Here is a 21,986-nt window from a genome sequence, read left to right as displayed (position 1 = left end):
TGTTACACAAGAATAATTCAAAGCTGCTTGCTTAGCATGCCCCATTCAACAAAGACTGCAGGAACAGCTCATAACAAAATGGCCACACAACCCCAAATGCTTGATCTAGCTTTGCCACTTTACTGTAGAGTACTCAAAAAATTTTTGTACAAGATGGATGGGTATTATGAGGTACTGACTGGTTGATTATACTAGACACACTGTAGACAAAATTCATACATCTGGCACATGATACACATCAAGAGGCTGAAAGAATGAAACTGTGTCTATCTGACCTGTATTGGGGCCGAGAATGCATGCTCAGGTTGAAGCAGCTGTAAAAACAAGCATTACTAGCCAGTTACACGACAAGATGGTGGTAATGCATGTGGCACCATTTCAGGCTGTTCTTCTTCCAGATGCCGCATGGGAAAAGCTTGCCATTGATATTATATGTCCATTATTATTATATGTCACCTCTGCTACACTCATCAAGTTCGTGTCGACTGTAGCAGGGAAGGGAACCCGAAAAATTTGTGTTGGGCAATGGAACTCAATTTTCCTCACTGGAATTTGAAACCTTTCTGGCAGAAGGGAACATAACTGGCTCTGTGGATATGGGGAAAGTGGTGGACATGATATACCTTGACTTTAGCAAAGCTTTTGATACGGTCTCCCACAGTATTCTTGCCAGCAAGTTAAAGAAGTATGGATTGGATGAATGGACTATAAGGTGGACAGAACGCTGGCTAGATCATCAGGCTCATCGGGTAGTGAGCTATGGCTCGATGTCTAGTTGGTAGCCAGCAACAAGCGGCGTGCCCTAGGGGTCGGTCCTGGGGCCAGTTTTGTTCAACACCTTCATTAATGATCTGGATGATGGGATGGATTGCACCCTCAGCAAGTTCGTGGATGACACTAAGCTGGTGGGAGAGGTAGATATGCTGGAGGGTAGAGATAGGGTCCAGAGTGACCTAGATAAATTGGAGGATTGGGCCAAAAGAAAACTGATGAGGTTCAACAAGGACAAGTGCAGAGTCCTGCACTTAGGACGGAAGAATCCCATGCACCGCTAGAGCTGGGGACCAACTGGCTAAGCAGCAGTTCTGCAGAAAAGGACCTGGGGATTACAGTGGACGAGAAGCTGGATATGGGTCAACTGTGTGCCCTTGTTGCCAAGAAGGAGGCATACTGGGCTGCATAAGTAGAAACATTACCAGCAGATTGAGGGACATGATTATTCCCCTGTATTCAGCACTGGTGAGGCCACATCTGGAGTATTGTATCCAGTTTTGGGCTCCCCCACTACAGAAGGGATGTGGACAAATTGAAGAGAGTACAGTGGCATGCAACAAAAATGATTAGTGGCTGGGGCACATGACTTATGAGGAGAGGTTGAGGGAACTGCGGTTATTTAGTCTGCAGAAGAGAAGAGTGAGGGGGGATTTGATAGCAGCCTTCAACTACCTGAAGGAGGGTTCCAAATAAGATGGAGCTTAGCTGTTCTCAGTGGTGGCAGATGACAAAACAAGGAGTAACGGTCTCAAGTTGCAGTGGGGGAGGTTTAGGTTGGATATTAGGAAAAATGATTTCACTAGGAGGGTGGTGAAGCACTGGAATGGGTTACCTAGGGAAGTGTTGGAATTTCCATCCTTAGAGGTTTTTAAAGCCTGAATTGAGAAAGCCCTGGCTGGGATGATTTAGTTGGGGTTGGTCCTGCTTTGAGCAGGGGGTTGGACTAGATGACCTCCTGAAGTCTCTTCCAACTCTAATCTTCTATGATTCTATGACACTTTAACTTTAGATGTAGAAAATCATCATGTATTACCCTCAAATTGATGGAGAAATTGAACAATTCCATAGAAGTTTGAAAGACAGTCTGCAGACAGCTGTGCTGGAAAGGAAAGTGTGGACAACCTTCATAACAATTACTTATAAATCTACAGGGCTACACGCCATGCCACAATGCAAAAGTCACCTGCTGAATTATTGCACGGTAGAGAGGTGCATACTAAATTAAACACTGCTGGATTACACCGGCCTATATCTCATATATCATTGCTGCCGGATATCCGACAAAAAGTTCAGTGGAAACTACAAAAATAAAAGATGCAGATAAATGTTGTGGGGCCAGGGAATTGAAATTCAAATGTGGTTTATTTATAAAAGTATGAAAACCTCAAATGTTAGGAAAAGGAGAACCCAGGTTCACTTCTCAACCGAAAATTGTTTCTAAAAAGGACTGACACTCTGTACCTCAGAGTAGCACCCTGGACCTCCCATATTCATCACTGTCATATAATTATGATATGTTTTGTACAGTCTGCCCTGAGAGGTATCATTTTAAAAGTCTTGATCTGTTGAACATTAATATCCTGTTGGACTGTATGTGCTATCATGGTGTGAGAAGTTATGAAGTTTTGCTATGTATGTGTTACTGAAATATGTTGTGAGGTTGGGAACACCAACAACCAACCTTTCAGGTGCAACAATGGAGGAGGCAGACAGTGGTTATTGGCTCATCAACACCCATCCAGGAAGGGATCTCAGAAACTGTATACAATGGAAACTTCTCAGAGAGAACATGTAGATAATGGAGACTGCTTGACCAATGGAGACTACCTGATCCCCACACCACAGCAAAGGATTTTTCCAGCAAGCTGGAAGAAACTGTAAAAGAGGGGAAGTGACATCATCACCTGACCTCACTCCCCCCACAACACAACACCTGGAAACAGGTTTGGAGGACAAAGACTTTGTACGTGGTGGGCAGTTCCAGGCTGGAAGAAGAGTCCCAGTCTGTGTATTGAGGAACTATACTATTTGTCAGGGTGAGACACTGCTTGATTGAAATCCTGTCTAGTTTATAGAACTCAGATTGTGAATTTACTTTTATTTCTTAGGTAACCAACTTTGATCTCTACGCTTGCTACCTATAATGACTTAAAATCTATCTTTCTATAGTTTATATTTTACCTCAAACAGTGTGGTTTGGTAGAAGTGCTTGGGAAATCTCAGCTCAGTTTACATCAAAGAAGGGGCAGTTTGGATAATGAACTTATACTGGTTAGGCTTCTGACCAGGACAAGACGGTACATGGTGTGCATGGCTGTGGAGCTGGGGGGAATTGGCTGGGGCCTCTCTATTGTCGGTTCATGAGTGACTGGGAGAAGCGTTCATGTAACTCAGCTGGGTGTGTTGCTGTCTATGGATGGCTGTGTAAGTGTAGTGCCTGCCAGGGGTTTGTGGCTTGACACAGCATCACAGTGTGAGGGGCACCCTGTGTTGGAGGGACAGAGGGCTCAGTGGTCCCACAGTCCATGTTGCACCCCAGGGACCCCGTCACAAGGACCTCACACTTACAAGCTGTCAGATGGTCAGGCTGGAGCACTGTTCATCTTGTCCCTGCTTACTAAGACAAAGTGCAATGTTCATACTACCTAATTAGCCCCAATTATTTTACTTTGCTGCTGACAATACAGGATAACTGACAGGATATTGGGCCTGATGAATATGCTGTTAGAGTCTGACAGCCAACTGTATTGGCTAGAGACTGTGTTCTGTAATTATTAAAGGAACAGTCTTCTATTATAACTTGAATTCTAATTACAGTTACATAACTACTTCTTAGTTATTGTTTATTTGTTAATTACATAATTTGTTTATTATTATAGTAGCAGGTTATTGGATTATTATTACTGCTGTAAGATTGAGTTTGTTCTAAGACAAGGGATATGTGGTGTTGCTAGATCCAGCATTGATTGCTGGGAGCTGTAGTCTTTATTTAGAAACCAACAGGAAACAGGAATTGTAAGTATGGGTGTTGCTTCATTGTTCTCTTAATAAACCTTGTTGGATTTCACCCTTTTGGTCTCAGCTTCCACTGCTCAGCACAGTGAGAGAATATTCACTGAGGCAATAAATACACCATGAGCTCCCCAGGCAGAGCTGCCAAGCAGCTCCTGGTGCCTCTTCACAATGAGACTGCCAAAATGTGACTTAGGGCTCTCCTACACTATGTGGGCTACAGTGGCACAGCCATGGCACCCCAGCTATGCCGCTGCAACCCCAGAGTGCAGACCTAGACTAAAGCAATGGCAGGGTTTTCCCATTGCTATAGGTAATCCACCTTCCCAAGCAACAGGAGCTAGCAATAGAAGCACTCTATTGTAATTCTTCACACCCCTGAGTGACACAGCTGTGTCAATCTACATTTTAAGTGTAGACCAGGCCTTAGAGCCTCTGGCCTTCACAGTATGGGAAAGTTTTATCAGTTGGAATTAAATTGGTTTTTAATCCAGTTTATTTAGATGAGTGCAAACTCCTGTGTGGACGCTCCTATATCCATTTAAAGCAGGGGTTTCAAACTCAATTTACCTCAGGGCCGGTGCCAGTCCTCAAATCCTCCCAGCGGGCCAATAATGTCACTGAAGATGGTGTTCAGAAAAGAAAATGTTTATAGTGTGTTCTTTATTTCAAATTTCTTAGAAATAATAAAACTGTCATATAACTTTATACAATTCTTCGCCTGCCAGAGAGTTTTTAGTGTTTGCCAGACACCTGGCAATGCTTCAGTTCTGTCAGTTTGTTGATGTTTGGCCTCAGTGACTGAGCAGTGGAAACCTTCAGGATTGCATCAAGGTGCGCGTCAGATAGTTGTGTTTGGTATTTAGACTTGTTTATATTCATTGTGGAAAAAAGTGATGCTGCCTCCATGGCTCACTCTGCCCAGTGACTAGTGATGGTATCTCTGTCCCTCTCCCCCAGCCAATGGGAGCTGCGGGGGGGGGGAGCGAGCGACGGGGGGCGACGCCTGCAGCAGACATTGCCGGCAGCGTGTCTGCATGCGTCTCTCCTCCATGGGCCGCAGTGGGGAGGTTCTAGGGCTGCAGATGGCCAGTGGCAGGGCCGTCCTTAGCCATACACAAACTGTGCAGCTGCGTAGGGCACCAGGAAATTTGGGGCACCAAATTAGGTCAATCCCCCGGCCTGCTGAGCCAGCCAGGAAAGCTGCCCCCGCCCCGCCCCGCCCCGCCTTTTCCCCAAAGCCCCTGCCCCGGCTCCGCCCCCACCCCGCCTTTTCCCCAAAGCCCCTGCCCCGGCTCCGCCCCCACCCCGCCTTTTCCCCAAAGCCCCTGCCCCGCCCCCACCCCGCCTTTTCCCCAAAGCCCCTGCCCCGCCCCCACTCCACCCCTTCCCCTGAGCTACATCCCAGGGGACTGCAGCAGGGGTCAGGCAAGTCCTGCACTCACAGGGCAGCAGGGAAGTGGAGTGAGCCAGCCCCAACCCGCTCCGCTCCACTGACTCATGCTAGGGGGTGATTTCCCCCTTGCCCTCCAAGCCTCCTCCTGCACCCCCACAGAGGCCTGGGACCAGCCCCCCTGTGGAGGCCTGGGGACGCCCCCCTCCTCTTCCTGCGGAGGTCTGGGGCCAGCCCTCCCCACAGGGGGGCTATGTAGGGCACAAAAATGTCTAGGGATGGCCCTGGCCCACAGGATGGGACTTTGAGATCTCTTGTTTAAAGGCAGCTATCACTGGTTTAATTAAACCTGTTCCAAACCGAGTTAAAAACAAACAAAACAGAAGTCCCTGGAAAAACCATGGAGCACGTCCTCAAGGAATCAATTTTGAAGCACTTCAAGGAGAGGAAAGTGATCAGGAACAGTCACCATGGATTCACCAAGGTCAAGTCATGCCTGACTAACCTAATTGCTTTCTATGACGAGATAACTGGCTCTATGGATGAGAGGAAAGCAGTGGACTGTTTTTCCTTGACTTTAGCAAAGCTTTTGATGCAGTCTCCCACAGTATTCTTGCCAGCAAGTTAAAGTAGTATGGGCTGGATGAATGGACTATAAGGTGGATAGAAAGCTGGCTAGATTGTCGGGCTCAACGGGTAGTGATCAATGGCTCCATGTCTAGTTGGCAGCTGGTATCAAGTGGAGTGCCCCAAGGGTCGATCCTGGGGCTGGTTTTGTTCAATATCTTCATTAATGATCTGGAGGATGGCGTGGATTGCACCCTCAGCAAGTTTGCAGATGACACTAAACTGGGAGCAGTGGTAAATACGCTGGAGGGTAGGAATAAGATACAGAGGGACCTAGACAAATTGGAGGATTGGGCCAAAAGAAATCTGATGAGGTTCAAAAGGACAAATGCAGAGTCCTGCACTTAGGATGGAAGAATCCCATGCACTGCTACAGACTAGGGACTGAGTGGCTAGGCAGCAATTCTGCAGAAAAGGACCTAGGGGTTACAGTGGATGAGAAGCTGGATATGAGTCAACAGTGTGCCCTTGATGCCAAGAAGGCTGACAGCATTTTGAGATGTATAAGTAGGAGCGTTGCTGGCAGATCGAGGGACGTAATCATTCCCCTCTATTCGGCATTGGTGAGGCCTCATCTGGAGTACTGTGTCCAGTTTTGGGCCCCACACTACAAGAAGGATGTGGATAAATTGGAGAGAGTCCAGCAGAGGGCAACAAAAATGATTAGCGGGCTGGAGCACATGACCTCTGAGGAGAGGCTGAGGGAACTGGGGTTATTTAGTCTGCAGAAGAGAAGAATGAGGCGGGATTTGATAGCTGCTTTAAACTACTTGAAAGGGGGTTCCAAAGAAGATGGATCTAGGCTGTTCTCAGTGGTAGCCGATGACAGAACGAGGAGTAATGGTCTCAAGTTGCAGTGGGGGAGATTTAGGTTGGTGTAGTGAGGGTGAGACTCACCAGCACAGCACCTCCTGCTGGTCATCTGGGAATTAGCTCTTTTCCAGTTTACAGAGTGCCCTCTGCAGGCTGATGTCTCACTTGCCACTGTGTCCCTCCCAGACCCCAGTGCCCCTTTACCTTGGGGTGCTGCCCCAGCAGTACCCCTGCAGTCTGGGTATCCCATCCCAGGGAATCTCCAGTGCTCTATCCCCACGTTGCCTCAGTGGTGACTGCCAGTCATCAACTAGCCCCCACTCACTGGGGCAGACTGTAATGGCCACTCATCATTGGCAAGGGGTTAGGACCTGCTGCCTCTGCCTAATCCCAGGCTTGCACCTCTGTAGCCCCAGTACCTTTTGTAGGCCTGCAACAAGGCCTCAGCCTGGAGAGTTGCCAGGCTGGAGCTCCTCAGCTCCTTTGCCGTTCCCCAGCACTGCTCCACCTCAGATATCTTACTTCCAGGCAGCTAGCCCTTCCCACTCCAGGGCTAGAGTGAGACTCCTCCAACTTCTGGCCCACAGCCCTCTTATAAGGGCCAGCTGGGCCCTGATTGGGGCATGGCCCCAGCTGTGGCTGCTTCCCCCAATCAGCCTAGCTGTTCTCAGCCACAGCCCTCTCCAGGGCTGCTTTTACTATTGGCTCCCCAGGGAAGCCCTCTCCTGGGGCTGTTTTAACCCCTTCAGGGCTGGAGCGGGGTGAGTACCCCGCTACAGTTGGATATTAGGAAAAACTTTTTCACTTAGGAGGGTGGTGAAGTACTGGAATGGGTTACCTAGGGAGGTGGTGGAATCTCCTTCCTTAGAGGTTTTTAAGGTCAGGCTTGACAAAGCCCTGGCTGGGATGATTTAATTGGGGATCGGTCCTGCTTTGAGCAGGGGGGTGGACTAGATGACCTCCTGAGGTCCCTTCCAACCCTGATATTCTATGATATTCTATATTCTAAAAGGCCTTTCTTATGGAAAAATCAGTTCCATATTTGTTTAACTAGATGGTTTTAAACTTACACCTTGTGTGAAATCACTGCTGCTTCACAAGGCCCATGTTTAGCAACTTAGTCACTAAAACCTGCAGCAGCCCATGGTGCCACAGCCCAGGTCTACCCGAGGAGTTTGTTCCCAGAGTACACTGTCGTCAGATGTTGAGAGATACTTGGCTGTGTGTGTGTTCTTTCAGCTCTGCGCAGGTAGCAGAGACAGCAGACTTTGATTGAACCACCCAATAAATCTACAGACTCGGTTTTCAGCAAAGGTACTTGGTCAGGTTTATTGCTGACGAGACATGGTGCTAATGCACTAACACATGTATGCCCGTGAAAATGGACCAGCTCAGTGAATGGCGGGACTTTCCATTCTCCCCTTGGCCAGACAAAGACACGCCTTCTGAGATACATCTTTATACACAGAGACAAACAAGTTACACTTTACTCAGTATGTACCACGGTGCCACCCTCTGACGTATTAGGGTGCCACCCATTGACGTATCGAGGAGATACCCATTAGCTTGTACATGTTGGTTGGATCAAAAAATTGCTATCCATCATGCTGTCATCTTGACCTTTTCCTTAAGATGGCTCAGTGTGTTCCTGTTCTCTTTGGGGAACGTGTTTGCTATTGAGGTGTTCTGGTGCCACCTTTCTGGAATGTGCTTGCATATATTTGTGCCTAATACTACTTAGGAATGTGTGTTTCTGCAATATCAGCCCTATTCTTGCCAGATTCTGTCTGCTTCCAAGCAGGCAAAACCCGACTTTGCTTCTTTGCTTTATTTCAACAAAACTACTTTAGTTCAGACCTCAGGCCTCACACCAGGCCTCTGATACAAGGGCTTATGTTTCAGGCCCTCTTTGTACTACATACACTATACCGGCAAAGTGTTCCTGGTGGCTTATACTGGCAAAGTGACTTTGTACCACCTTATTTCACCCACACTGAGCAAATCAAGTTTTACGGGGAATGGTTGCATTTTTGCCAGTATAACCGTGTCTACACTAGGTTTGTCTTGCTTTCTAACATTGTCAGGCTTCTGAGAGTATCTTCCTTATGAGTGTGCTACAGACTTCAGGAAACAGAGCAGGACCAGGGATATAAAGTTTAAACCAGAGCTCTCGTTATGACATGACAAGATGGCTCCTACAAACTTTCAGCATACAGCCCGTGCATGTATCTGCTTCATGTGAGAGACCCCTGAAAATGGGAGGCCTTCTGGTGATTAAACAACTAATTTTAAAGAGACTATAAATACAGTATACTGCTGCATCACCCTTTCTTCATTCTTTAAACTTGTCCCAATAAATAACTGAACTTCTCAAACAAACAGGCCTGAGGCATGCGTAGAGAATTACAGCACTGATTGCTGTTAAATCTTCACCTGCGTGGATCTGAGATTGTTAACACTTAACCTGCTGGCACTTAATTTTTACCACTGGCTCAATCTGCTTCTGCATGTCATCTCTGTAGACAATTGTCATACGAGTCCTGGTCGCAAATGTGTGTGTGTGTGTGTGAGAGAGAGAGTGGGGGCCGGGGAGAGGCAACAGGCCATATATGCTCTTCTCCCTTACTCTGTACTAAGGCTGTGCAGTAACTGCTCACCTGCTACTGCAGCTTGGTACTTAAGGTTTCTAATCCTCAGCCCCTCAAACATTCCATAGAGTCATAGATGTTAAAGCCAGAAAGCACTTTTATGATCATCTAATCTGATCCTCTGTATGACACAGGCCAGAGAATTTCACCCAGTGATTCCTACATCCAGCCCAGTAACTTATGGGTGAGCTAGAGCAATTATTTATTAATTAATTTATTTTTAAGGAAGAGACTTACAATTCTGATTGAAGGACTACAGGAGATGGAGAATCCACCATGTCCTTTGTTCCAGTGATTAAGTACACACATTGTGAAAAATTTGCACCATATTTTGTCTGGCTTCAACTGCCTGCCACTGGAATTGTTATTTCCTGGAGCTCACAGCCAGTTTAGTTGGGCTGCTCTTTCTGTTCAATGATACGGCCTATCATTTTATCCTGGAGCTGAAATATGCTATTCACATTGAGATAGGCTTCCAGCTTTAGGACTCAGGCAATAATGAAACACTTCTCACAGCCAGAGCCCAGCAGTGACACAGCGAAAGGCTCTTGCCCTTCTGCAGGAGGGACAATGATCCACTTTTCCCTTCTCCTGAAGAATTAAATGCTTACCTTCGAGGCTGAAGAGATGCATAATGCTTGTGTAGGGTTCACACAGGTTCACTCCATTTCCCTCCAGGTCTGGGTTCTACGCCTCGCATCTCTATTGACAGCTACCAGAGCGGAGGGATCCACATGGTGTGTGAGTCTGCTGGATGGTACCCGGAGCCCCAGGTGCAGTGGAGAGACCTCAGTGGGAAGCACTTACCATCCCTGACAGAAAAAATAACTCAACGTGATAACGGCCTGTTTGAAGCACAAATTTCCATTATTGCAACAGAAACTTCCATTCAGGATCTGTCCTGCTCTGTCAGGAACTCCCACCTCAACCCATGGAAAGAGTCTGTGGTCTACATTGCAGGTTGGTGTTCATCAAAGCCACACAGTTCAGCCACTCACCAAAAAGGGGGTATGTTTAGGGCTAATTTAAATATTGGATTTACAACGTGCATGTGAATAGCGCTGCTCAGAGGCTATTCATTAAACACCATGTGTGGTGAATTTAGGGGAGGTTAGACTTCATGAACCGGCCTTCCAAGCTGCAGATGAAGTATAATGAAACATGGCTAATTTTGGGGGGAGGAGTGTTTAATAGTGTGTCTTATTATTGTTAACACAGTTAACATGCCTGGAGTTGAATTGGCATTCACAATGGAGAGGGAGGCTTGGAAAATTTCTGTAGTGTAGAAAAGGCCCCTTTGTGCAGCCAGAATGGGCTCTCACAAACTGGAGCTGGGAGGGAAATGGTTTCCTGTCCCATGAAGATTTTCTAGTTTTCAAAACAAATTCCTTTTCCCCATGGGGACAAAACTGACACTTTTCAAAAGTTTTCATTAAAAACAAGAGAGAGAAGAGTCACAATAGTCTGCTAGGTCAAATCCCTGCTCCAAATCAGCAGGAATTTGACCCTGGATATCCTCTGTGAGTGTCCTAGCCACTAGGCTAGTGGATATTCAAGGGTTTCACTCCTTCTGTGGTTTTGACCAGAAATCCCATCCTGGACCCAAGAACCCTTTCCTGTAAAAATATTTGGTTATGATGAAGTGGCATTTTCTGACAAAAAAACCAAAACAATTTAGTTGAAAAATTTCTGACCACCTCTGCTTCCAGCCAGTGGCACAATGCCATGATCACCACAAAGGTCGCACACATCTGTTCTGTCAGTGTTTCCAAGTTAATGAGGATGAGGTTTTGTCTTACAGATCCATTCTTCCTGAGAGGCTACCCCTGGAAGGTGGCTGTGTACATACTCCTGGTTGTTATGGGTTTTCTCACTTTCACAGCAAGCTACTTCTTCTGGAAGCAACACAAGGCAAAAGGTAAAGTTATAAGGGGGCACTACAGTGTACTCAGAGATTTGCTTTAAAATATAAATGAGATGAGAGTGGAGGTGGCTTCTCCACAGTTAAAGATGCAGCTACATTTTTATGTGAAGCCACATTTTGCACCCTCTCTAAATTTCTCAAGAAAAGTCAGAGAGTTCAGGACAGGCCCTCGGGTGGAATTTGTGAGGGAAATCTGAAGTCTTCCATTACTTTTTTGCCCATATCTTGGGAAATAAATGAATAAAAAAAGGAGCCACATGAAACATATCACTGGATTCCCATAGGTAGTGTCTAACGGATGAAACCAAATACCAAAACCAATGTCCATGATTTACAATATGAAATGATGAGCCCTTCCCTTTGGAAAAACAGAGTGCTAATAGAGCACCTGCGCAGCACAGTAGAGAGATGCTCACCTGTCAAAATGCCCTTAGCCTAAGAACACTGCAGTGGGCTTGGAAATGAGAGTTCTGGGCTTACATATGCCTCTGATTGGTTTTGTGCACTTCAGAACCCTTAGCAGAGAGCACAGCCAGGTATTGTACAGCAGCAAGGTTAAAGCAGCCCAACTTTTAGGTGGAGACAAGCCCTTGGTGACGTGCCCTCACTCACACAGAGTCTGTGGTAGAGCCAGGAATTGAGCTGTGGTGCGAGTCCCAGGCTAGGGTTCAGACCCCTGCCTCTCAGGGCCCTGTCTACGAAGGTGGCCGCCCCCTTCCTTTAGCTTATCAAGATCTAAGGCAGAGGACCAATGATTAGCTAAATAGAGACCACTTTAAAAATAACACCTGCAATTATTATTTCCCTTCCTGCAGCGTGGCATTATTGACAGTCACCACCCAAACCCTGCTCTGAATATGGAGCTATTCATTTCCTCATTGGCTTTCCCATGATGTTCATCACTGCAGTGTCTGAGACTCACAAGTTGCCTGCTAGCTCTGGTAGTGTCAGTCCCATTTCCTCTCTTGTAGCCTGTTTTCTTTATCCTGCACAGGGGTGAAGCAATGGTGCCCAATCCTATGGGGCTACAGATTCACTATCTCCTTTCCAGCAATTCTGTATTTTTCTGTACTCCCAAGTTCAGCGTGGATAGCCATTCTCAGGGGCTGGCTCCCAGTCAGGCACAGGAGGCTGTTCTCCACAGGAGTATTGAAATGGGCTGTGACTGAAGCCTGGGTAGCTGAGGAGATTTGGTTAGTTTTATGCTGTTGGGCCTAGCTCAGAACCAGTCCAATCCAGCCAAGCTGATCTTTATTCCCCAAGTCAGTTGAGGAGGCTGCACAAATATGTTACAGGGTTTAGGTTCCAGTTGAACAGGAGAACTTTAACCACAGGCGGGAGGATCGCTACGACAGGCAAGCGCAGGCCCCTGTGAGACACAATACAAGGGGGTCAGTGGGAGTGGTTCTAGTGGAAGTCTGTTGATACAGTTCATTACCAGCCAACCAGTGGTTTGTAGACCGTGCAGCATTTGTACTGGACTCTCCCCCTTTCTAACAAGTCTCTCCTCTTCTCTCATAGCGGCGCATGTTGCAGAGAAAGGTAAGGCTCTTCTATGGGAACTGCAGTGGGGGGGCATCTCGAGGTTTGGAACAAGTTGCTGGTGCCTTCTGTTAGGGGTTCTGATGAACGAATGGTCAGCTCGGTGGTTATTACATGCAAAGCAGAGTTGCTGCCCGCCCTGCTCCTACCCTGCAAGTCTCTGCAGTGCACCCCAGAGATCCCCAAGGATGGCAGGAGTTTGCCTCACATGGACAGGCATAGGGTGGAGGCAAGTGTACGTTACAGTGACCCTTCACTCTGTCACTCACTGGGATGTCAATGAGGTGAAGGTGTTTTTCACATCCTCCTAAGTTTATAACATAACCTTTATGTAGATGGTGGCTGGGGCAGAGTGGCTGGGAAAAGGTCAGTATCAGAAGCAGAACTGTGAATTTCCAGCCTTTCTGACATCTTAAACTTGTGTTTTGGTAAATTTCTTCACTAGAACATTATTTTATGGTTTGTTTTAACCACAGCCTCAAGTTCTTAAAGTTAACAGCATTTTCCATTTGGGATAATTGTCTTTCCATTGACTTTTATGGGACTGAGGTAGGCCCTGAGCCCGAACTCTTATGGAATTATTTATGTGATGTGCTATTGAGAAACCTACAATACATTCTGTTCTTGTTTTTAGGGAAACTCGTTGATGACCTTGGTAAGTGTCATAACCCTCTCCCTGTTATAAACCTTGTTCCACAGGGGGATGCAACTTCCCTGATCCACATACCCACCTGACCTGACATTACACATCCCCCAACTCCCTCTGTCTTCCTTGCCCAAGTCTCCCTCTGCCCTTCAACTTTCAGATGGTCTCCGCCAGCTGCCTGACTCTGCCTCTACACTCTCACTCGTGAGTCGCATCCTGGCCCATGACTCTTACTTGCCTTTCCACATTGCCATGACCCCCACAATCATTTCCCACCACCTCACCAACATTGACCCTTGCCAACTCCATGCACACCCACGTCCCTACACTTACACAAAACAAGGATATTCCAACACAAAACCATTTGTTTCCAGTTAAGCTTGAGCATTTCTATATAAATTCCAAAGCTGAGATCATAACATTCTGGCACTAACACAGAATGAGATCAGGGTCACGTTGAAGGATCACATTTAGTATCAGAGACAAGTGTGCTGGAGAACCAGTGCCAAGATTTCAGTTCTCTACTCACAAGCTTTACTCCTATATTGACTTCTTGCTAGAGTTCAATTTGTTTGGGTGACTAAGTATGGTTTTCAGTAGTTTTATTTTTTAGTATTTTTAAAAGTGGAACCATAAGTTTTAATTTCCACAATTATAAAAGTTTGAGAGTTTAAAATACTTTCTTTTTTGACTTTTTTTTGGGGGGTGGGAAGGCTGGTGGCACCTCTGCTCAGCATGGAGTTCAGGCTTAAAAAGAGTTTGGGGAAGTTTTGTGTTTGTTGTAATGTTCTTTGAAATGTGCCCTACAGAATGGTATGCAAGATATAAGGAAGGGCATATTTGCACTTTTTGACAAATTAGAGAAAAACAAGCTCATAGGGTGATGCTCTCATCATAATTTTGAAAGAACGCATCAAAATTCATCTACTTACAAAGACATAAAATAAAGCAACAACTAAATCTACATTAAGATATTGTAGCTTCTGATTGATTGTATTCTGGCCTCCAGAGTGAGGTCTATCCATGTCACACTGTCAGTCAATCTCTTTAATAATCACAGCGCAGCTACATTAAATTACAGTCTGAATTATCCTCAGGTACCTGACAGCATGAGATTGCATATTTTTCCCTTTTTTTTCTTTAAATCAGAAATGGAGAGCGAGAGAGGTAAACGTTTCGGGCCAGTGACAATGTGTTAGCAATTGTATGTAAATGTCTCCAAAGGAGGGGGGAAAATGAGAGTTTGTCTCTTTTTCTCTGGATGATGTGGTTAATGGGATGAGGGATCATGGAAGATCTCTTCTACTGATGCAACAACCTCATGATCCTGCCTAGCTATAGCAGCAGACCCCACTGCACGGCTGCAGCTGCTGCAAACCCAGCTCTGTCAGCAGCAGGAACAGTTCATGGGCTGGCAGATAGAGGTGCAATTGGCTGAGCAAGAAAGGACTCACCAGCGGAGAGAAGGTCTCCTGTGGCAGTTCACAGATCTGTCCTGGATGGAAATTTAAAGACCACCGGGGGGGTGTCTCTTGGGTGTTTGAGGCCCAAACTGGCCTGGAAGATGACGTGGAGGATTTTCTAAACACAGCCAGCAAGGCTGCCAACCTCATTGGGAGGAGAGGGGCTGGGCCATCTTGGTGATGCCCTTCTCCACGGTTGAAGCCCAGTCATATCCCTCCCTGACTCTGTCAGCAAAGGCACCATGAATGGTCTGGGCTGAACCTTTTCCTCTTGGAGTCTGTCGACAGACTACTAGTAGCCCAGTGATTCCTAGACATAGCTATTTCCTGAGTTAAACCTTGAGTTTAGGACAATGAAAGAGATTATGGACACACAGTCCTGCAACAATTAGGGCTGGTCAAAGAATTTGTAACTGAAGAGTTTTCCAACAAAAGATGAAGTTTCATTTAAATGTTTTGATGAAATTTTCAATAGGAAAAAGATGAAATGTGACGTCAAACAACGTCAAAATGTTTTGTTTTGACATCATCGTTTTAATTCATTTTGTTTTGACTTTTATATTATATTAAAATATTATTTTTAAATTATATTGTATTTATATAATACGTATAGTATTATGTCTGTGCTCCACATTTAATATTTTAATGTAATATACAGGTATAAATGAAATAACTGAACACAAGCAACTTGAAATCAAACATTTTAACACTATGAAACAAAAGGTGTCTGTACTGTTGAACCAAAATACTTTGATGCTCCTAATAAGAACATAAGAACAGCCTATACTGTGTCAGACCAATGATCCAGACCAAGCCCCATATCCTGTCTTTCAACTGTGGCTAGTTCCAGATGCTTCCGAGGAAGTGAAGAGAACAGGGCAATATATTGAGTGATACAGCCCCTGTCATCCGGTCCCAGCTTCTAGCAGTCAGAGATTAAGGGACACCCAAAGCATGGGGTTGTGTGCCTGACCATCTTGGCGAATAGACATTGATGGACCTGTCCTCCATGAACTTATCTAAACCAAAATGGAACCAGAGTGCTGGCACTTAAAATTAAAAAGGTCGTTGAGCAGTTTTTAAACTAAGGGCTGGGGGGAAGCTGACAGGTGTGGAGGAGCACGTCCTTCGGACAGCGACATCCCTTAGGGGAGAATCTTTTAATGGAGATTCTCTATGTCCTAGTAAGGAGGAGAGGATGGAAGATGATAAAATACAGGTAGGATCTGATGAGAAACAGTCAAATGAAAAAAAATCCCGTTCAATTACATCATGTAATGGGAGACAGCTAAAAAGTGACAAGTTTTTCAAGTACTTATATACCAGTGCTAGCTGTCTAAATAATAAGATGGGTGAACTAGAGTGCCTCATATTAAATGAGTATATTGATATAATAGGCATCACAGAAGCTTGGTGGAATGAAGATAATGAATGGGACACTGTAATACCAGGGTACAAAATATATTGGAAGGACAGAGCAGTCATGCTGGTGAGGGAGTGGCACTATATGTGAAAGAAAGGATACTTCAAGTCTGCAGTACCATCTACAACATTCTTTCGCCTCCTGTTCTTGTGCTACAGATAACCCAGTGTTTACCCCTTTTTCCAGTACACCCCCATGGGGGACACCACTATTTACCTCTCTCCATTCTGAAAACTGACCATTTATTCCTATCCTTTGTTTCCTATCTTTTAACCAGTTACCAATCCATGAGAGGACCTTCCCTCTTATCCCATGACTGCTTACTTTGATTAAGAGCCTTTGGTGAGGGACCTTGTCAAAGGCTTTCTGAAAATCTAAATACACTTATCTACTGGATCCTCCTTGTCTACATGCTTGTTGACCCCCTCAAAGAATTCTAGTAGATTGGTGAGGCATGATTTCCCTTTACAAAAACCATGTTGACTCTTCCCCAACAAATTATGTTCATCTGTGTGTCTGACAATTTTGTTCTTTACTATAGCTTCAACCAGTTTGCCCTATACTGAAGTCAGACTTACCAGCCTGCAATTGCTGGGGTCACCTCTGGAGGCCTTTTCAAAAATTGGCATCACATTAGCTATCCTCCAGTCATTTGGACACCAGTTCAACAGCCTGAACCCACCCCTGGATACTCTGGCCAACCTCCAGAGGGAAGTCCTGGACTTTCTTCTGGCTGGGGAAGCACTAGGTCTCTGAAGGTATTGTGAGCCTCCCTCTGGAAGAGGGAGGGCACAGCATAGGTTGCATTCACAACAAAGTCCATGCTTTCCACTTGAGGCCCTGTAGAATCTCCTTTATACTGAGCATAGTCTGACATGGAGCACACCTTCCTCAGCCACCTCCAAAGGCTCTGATATGACTGGCTGCTGTTTTATCTCCATCCAAGAGGTCTCCCTCAAGATCTCTCAAGGTTGCTGGTCTTTCACAAGAACCTCCTCAGGACCTGGAAGTTGATCTCTGCAGCCAGGTCCATTGTAGTCACCGAGTGTGTAGGCCTTCTTGCTGAACCCCAGTTCATGGACATGTTGCTGATGTGGTTTTCAGACTCCCCTGATGTTTTTTATTGTGGTGAGATGGAGGCCCTGGCACATGCATACCTACAGTGCATCAGGTTGCAGTCCCTTTTCTGCCTCCTCCAGAACCTCTTGTTGAGGTTCTGGTTGCACTTTTCCCTGTACCTTTTTATTTATGCATTTCCTATCCTTGGCTCCATGAAGTTGTGGAACCTCCTCCTCAACCTCCTGTTGGCCATATATTAACCAGGGAGGAGGGGTTAGATGGAGGAGTTCCCTGCGACTAAGACTGTGGGACTCAATTTTGTGCACTTGTCAATTCACATCTCTCGGCAGAATTCCTCTGCACGGTATCAGCTAGCTTCCTGGACTCTTTTGAGGAGCAGTGTGCACTTTCCAATGTTCTCTGCTCCATGTCTTCCCTCTGGAACCCTGATTGTAAACCTGTGACCCGCACTTCCATTCCTGTTTTTTCAGTTGTTGTTCCCCAGAATCAGTTGATCCATGTTTTTTTTTCTGGTCCTGGAGGCCCTTTTGGTTTACATGGGGATTGAATAGGCCTGTGTATGGAATGAGACAAGGGTTCTGTGAAAAAACTACTATGTGATCATTTCATTAAAGACTGTATGAGTATGCAAAAGGGGCCTGAATTAAAGTTGTACAAGGAAACTTAATTCTGGCATTTTCTAATTTTGAGTGCTTGACCTGGCAACCTAAATAACATTATTTCAACATAAAAAGAAAAGGAGTACTTGTGGCACCTTAGAGACTAACCAATTTATTTGAGCATAAGCTTTCATGAGCTACAGATCACTTCATTATATCAACATAGTTTGTCAATAGGTTCATAGGTTTTTAGTTTTAAAAAAATCTGTAATTAAGATGTCTTCAGCTCACATCATTAAATTTGCATCCCAGCCCTTTAATATTGTAGTATGTCCCGCTACCATTTGAGCTAAAGGACTACTTACATTAGATGACAGCAGGTGTAAGCTGCTATTCCACCCATGGAATAGCTATTGGACCAGTCCTGTACATCCTCCTGATCTATATATCTATATAGATATAGAGATATACTTCTATAGTTTGTTTTGAAAATATTAACCTTCCCTTAAAGTTAACTAAGTTTTCAGTTTCAGTAGCTAGGTAAATGTGTATTCATCGAACAAGAGCTCTTTTGTAATTTGTTATGTATTAATTTATTTTTATTTGTTTTTTTAGTAAAGCTCCAGTTTGAGCTTGGTAAGTTCCTTTTATCTTTAGTATAAACTGTGCAAGAAATGTTATCATACTCAGAATTTTCTGTAGTATCTGGCTGATGAATCTTGCCCATATGCTCAGGGTTTAGCTGATCGCGATATTTGGGGTTGGGAAGAAATTTTCCTCCAGGGCAGATTGGAAGAGGCCCTGGAGGTTTTTTGCCTCCCTCTGTAGCATGGGGCACAGGTCACTTGCTGGAGGATTCTCTGCTCCTTGAAGTCTTTAAACTACGATTTGAGGACTTCAATAGCACAGATATAGGTGTGAGGTTTTGTTTTTTTTTGTAGGAGTGGTGGGTGAAATTCTGTGGCCTGCGTTGTGCAGGAGGTCAGACTAGATGATCATAATGGTCCCTTCTGACCTAAATATCTATGAATCTGTCTGTGTTCAGTAGAGTTCTCATCTCTATTCCTCCAGTGAAACAGCTATTGGAGGAGTTCTACGCATCCTCTTATCTATCTGTCTGTCTGTCTCTATACTAGACTATACAGTTTGTTTTGATAATATTAACCTTAACTTAAAGTTAACTAAGTTTTCGGTTTCAGTTTCTAAGTAAAGGAATTCTTTATGAGCAAAACCATTATCAAAATACGGACTTACTTGAACAAGAGCTTCTTTGTAATTTATTAGATATTAATTCCTTTTTATTTGTTTTTTAGACGAGCTCAAGACTGATCTTTGTAAGTTCCTTTTATCTTTAGTCTAAACTCTGTAAAAATTGTTGTCATACTCAGACTATCTGTGTTCAGGGGAGTTCTCATCTCTATGCTTGTGCTTGTTTTCAGGTTGGAGAAAAACTCAAGTATATCGAGGTAAATAAAGCTGATGTTTTACCAATGTCAAAATCTGACCTGACCCCAATAGTTCTCTGCTTCCCCCTCTTTTACAGTGAATGAGTCTCACGTGAAAAGTAAAGGATTAAAAATAGTAATTTCAGTGGGGATGGGAAGAGACAGATGGTTCCCTAGGTTTTTTATAGACTAGGGATGTGCCCCTTTACTAAAGCGGTGAGTAGTGAGGGGATATTTTTCCCTAGACATTATGGACCTAATTCTCCACTGAATTTAGCCATGCATTTTTGGGTTAGTCCTTGTTTTATGCCGATTATTGACCCTGTATTGACATTATCTAATCATTAAGTTGCTGAATATTTTCTTCCTAGTAGCAAGATATCTATAACTATAGTTATGGCCCTACCAAATTCACGCCCATGAAAAACACACCACAGACTGTGAAATCTCATCTTCCCCTGTGAAAACTGGTCTTTTGTGTGCTTTTACCCTATACTCTACAGATTTCATGGTGGAGACCAGTGTTTCTCAAATTGGGGGTCCTGACCGAAAAGGGAGTTGCAGAGGGGTCACAAGATTATTTTAGGGGGATTGCGGTATTGCCACCCTTACTTCTCCTGTGCCTTCAGATCTGGGTGGCCAGAGAGTGGCAACTGCTAACTGAGGGCCCAGCTCTGCAGACAGCAGCGCAGAAGTAAGAGTGGCAATACCATATCATGCCATCTGCCCCCAAGCAGAACTGAGGTACTAAGTGTTTTGACTAAGTCACTTAAGCATTTTGAAACCTCCTGGGATCTTAACTTCATTCTCTGGGCCTAGTAGATTTTTGAGTTTGCCGACCTGGTAACTGGAACCAAAATAACTCAGTCAGTTTGATATCACATCCTTAGTTATTTTGATGCAAATCTGTGTGTGTATGCCCATGAAGAATGCCAGAGCTGTTACAACCATAGCTGCAATATTTTGTGAAGCTTCATGTGTGAAATGTCTACAAATTATTTCTTGTGCTAATTTGCGTATTTACAAATAATGTGCACCTGGCCAATACAATCTTCCCCAAAAAATGGCAGCGGTAGGCAGCTCTGGAATGGTGCCAGAACGCTCCAGAGTGGCATTCAAGCCCTTTTTTTTGAATGAGGTTTTAGTGCCACAGAAACCCCATTCTTCCCCCAAAGCCGGGCAGGGATCCCTTTACCTCTGCGCAGGCCAAAGGGTCCTGGCAGGAGTGTAGTGATACGCCCACTCCTCGTTTGCTGCCCGTGAGCAAATGCCAGGACCAGTGTCAGCAGAGTACCAAAGGAGAAGAGACAGCAAGGGAGGAGAGAGGCAGAGGCAGCTAAGTCACAGGACCTCCTCTTCAGCCTCCTCCTGGTGCTGGCCAAGACAGCATCCATCATGCCAGGAGGCGGAAGCTGGACGGGGGTGGTGCTCTGTGACTGTGTGACCTATTTACTCTCCCTTGTCTGATCACACCTCTGGCCAGTGTCCACTGACTTCTGAGAGGCCTGTGGCGGGTGGGGGCTGGGGGGTGCGGGCAGGGGTTCTCTGCTTGGTGTCCCCCTCCAGATCCCTCATATTTTAGCTCACTCCTGCTCCTGGTTTCTCTTTTGTTGTCCCAGGTACTCAACTGTGGCCTGGGCTTAGTGGTTCCTCTCCGTTAGTTGAGTGGATGGGCCTTAGTTCTGGGTGGGCCTAGACCCGGCCATCCCAGACCTGCAAACAGCACAGCAGCAGATCCAGGTACCTGGGCGGAGGGAGCTGCAGTTAATCCTTGGCCAGCTCTAGTAGTGTCAGCTCCTGGCAGCAAGACAGAAAATTAGGGGCTGTCCTGGCCAGAGCAGGGCTGCTAAGTCCTCCCCCAGAGCTGAGCTCTGCCTCTGATGCTCTGATTCTCTTTTCCAGAAGTGAAGGTGACTCTGGATCCATCCACAGCTAATCCTGGGCTGAAGCTGTCTAAGGACCTGAAGACTGTGACATGGCAATCCAAACCTCAGGTTCTGTGTGAGAATCTCAAGAGATTTGACCAAGTTTTCTGTGTGCTGGGCTCTGAGGGATTCACTTCAGGGAGAATTTACTGGGAAGTGGAGGAGATGGGGAGAATCTGGGTCATAGGGGTCGCCAGAGAGTCTGTGAGGAGGAAAGAACAAATCAAATTTACCCCCGAGGAGGGGATCTGGGGGCTAGAACAGACCAGGGATCACTACTCACTTCTCACCGCCCCTGAGAGCCCCCTGCCACTGAGTGAGCCACCCAAGAAGGTACGGATCTATGTAAACTATGAAACTGAGCAAGTGACATTTTTCAACCCAGATAATGGTGATCTGATTGCCAGACTTACAGCTTCTTTCACTGGGGAGAAAATATTCCCCTTCTTCTGGGTCTGTTCCCACCTCACACTAGCCACCTGAGACATTTGGAGATCAGGTGGGTAGGTGTGTGTGTGAGCGGCGGGGGTTGGGGGGGAGTTGGTTTCTAGTGCTACTTTTCATAGAATCATAGATCTGGAAGGGACCTTGAGAGATCTAGTAGCAACTTAGCTACTTACTTTGTTGTGTCTGTTATTCCTTGAAACCACTTAAATCCTACTTTTTATACTT

The 21,986-nt window shown here is 45.4% G+C and overlaps 1 protein-coding gene across 7 annotated transcripts in view; it reads left to right on the top strand.

Annotated features, from left to right (window-relative positions):
* Positions 1-21,986, top strand: part of LOC311518419 (butyrophilin subfamily 1 member A1-like) — a gene marked incomplete at its 5' end in the record, with an annotated part of 52,433 nt that extends 30,447 nt beyond the window's left edge. For all 7 annotated transcript variants that reach the window (XM_084624223.1, XM_084624227.1, XM_084624224.1 and 4 more), the window contains 8 exons: positions 9,946-10,227; positions 11,069-11,185; positions 12,713-12,733; positions 13,368-13,388; positions 18,560-18,580; positions 19,258-19,278; positions 19,384-19,410; positions 21,292-21,986. In XM_084624223.1, coding sequence (XP_084480349.1) covers positions 9,946-10,227; positions 11,069-11,185; positions 12,713-12,733; positions 13,368-13,388; positions 18,560-18,580; positions 19,258-19,278; positions 19,384-19,410; positions 21,292-21,797 — 1,016 coding nt within the window. In that variant the 3' untranslated portion in view covers positions 21,798-21,986. The remainder of the gene's footprint in view (positions 1-9,945; positions 10,228-11,068; positions 11,186-12,712; positions 12,734-13,367; positions 13,389-18,559; positions 18,581-19,257; positions 19,279-19,383; positions 19,411-21,291) is intronic.

Source organism: Lepidochelys olivacea (assembly GCF_965140295.1).
Source record: "Lepidochelys olivacea isolate rLepOli2 genome assembly, chromosome: 3".
NCBI lineage: Eukaryota > Metazoa > Chordata > Testudines > Cheloniidae > Lepidochelys > Lepidochelys olivacea.
The sequence above is the reverse complement of the archived record's forward strand: the minus strand, read 5'-3'. Positions and strand labels throughout refer to the sequence as shown.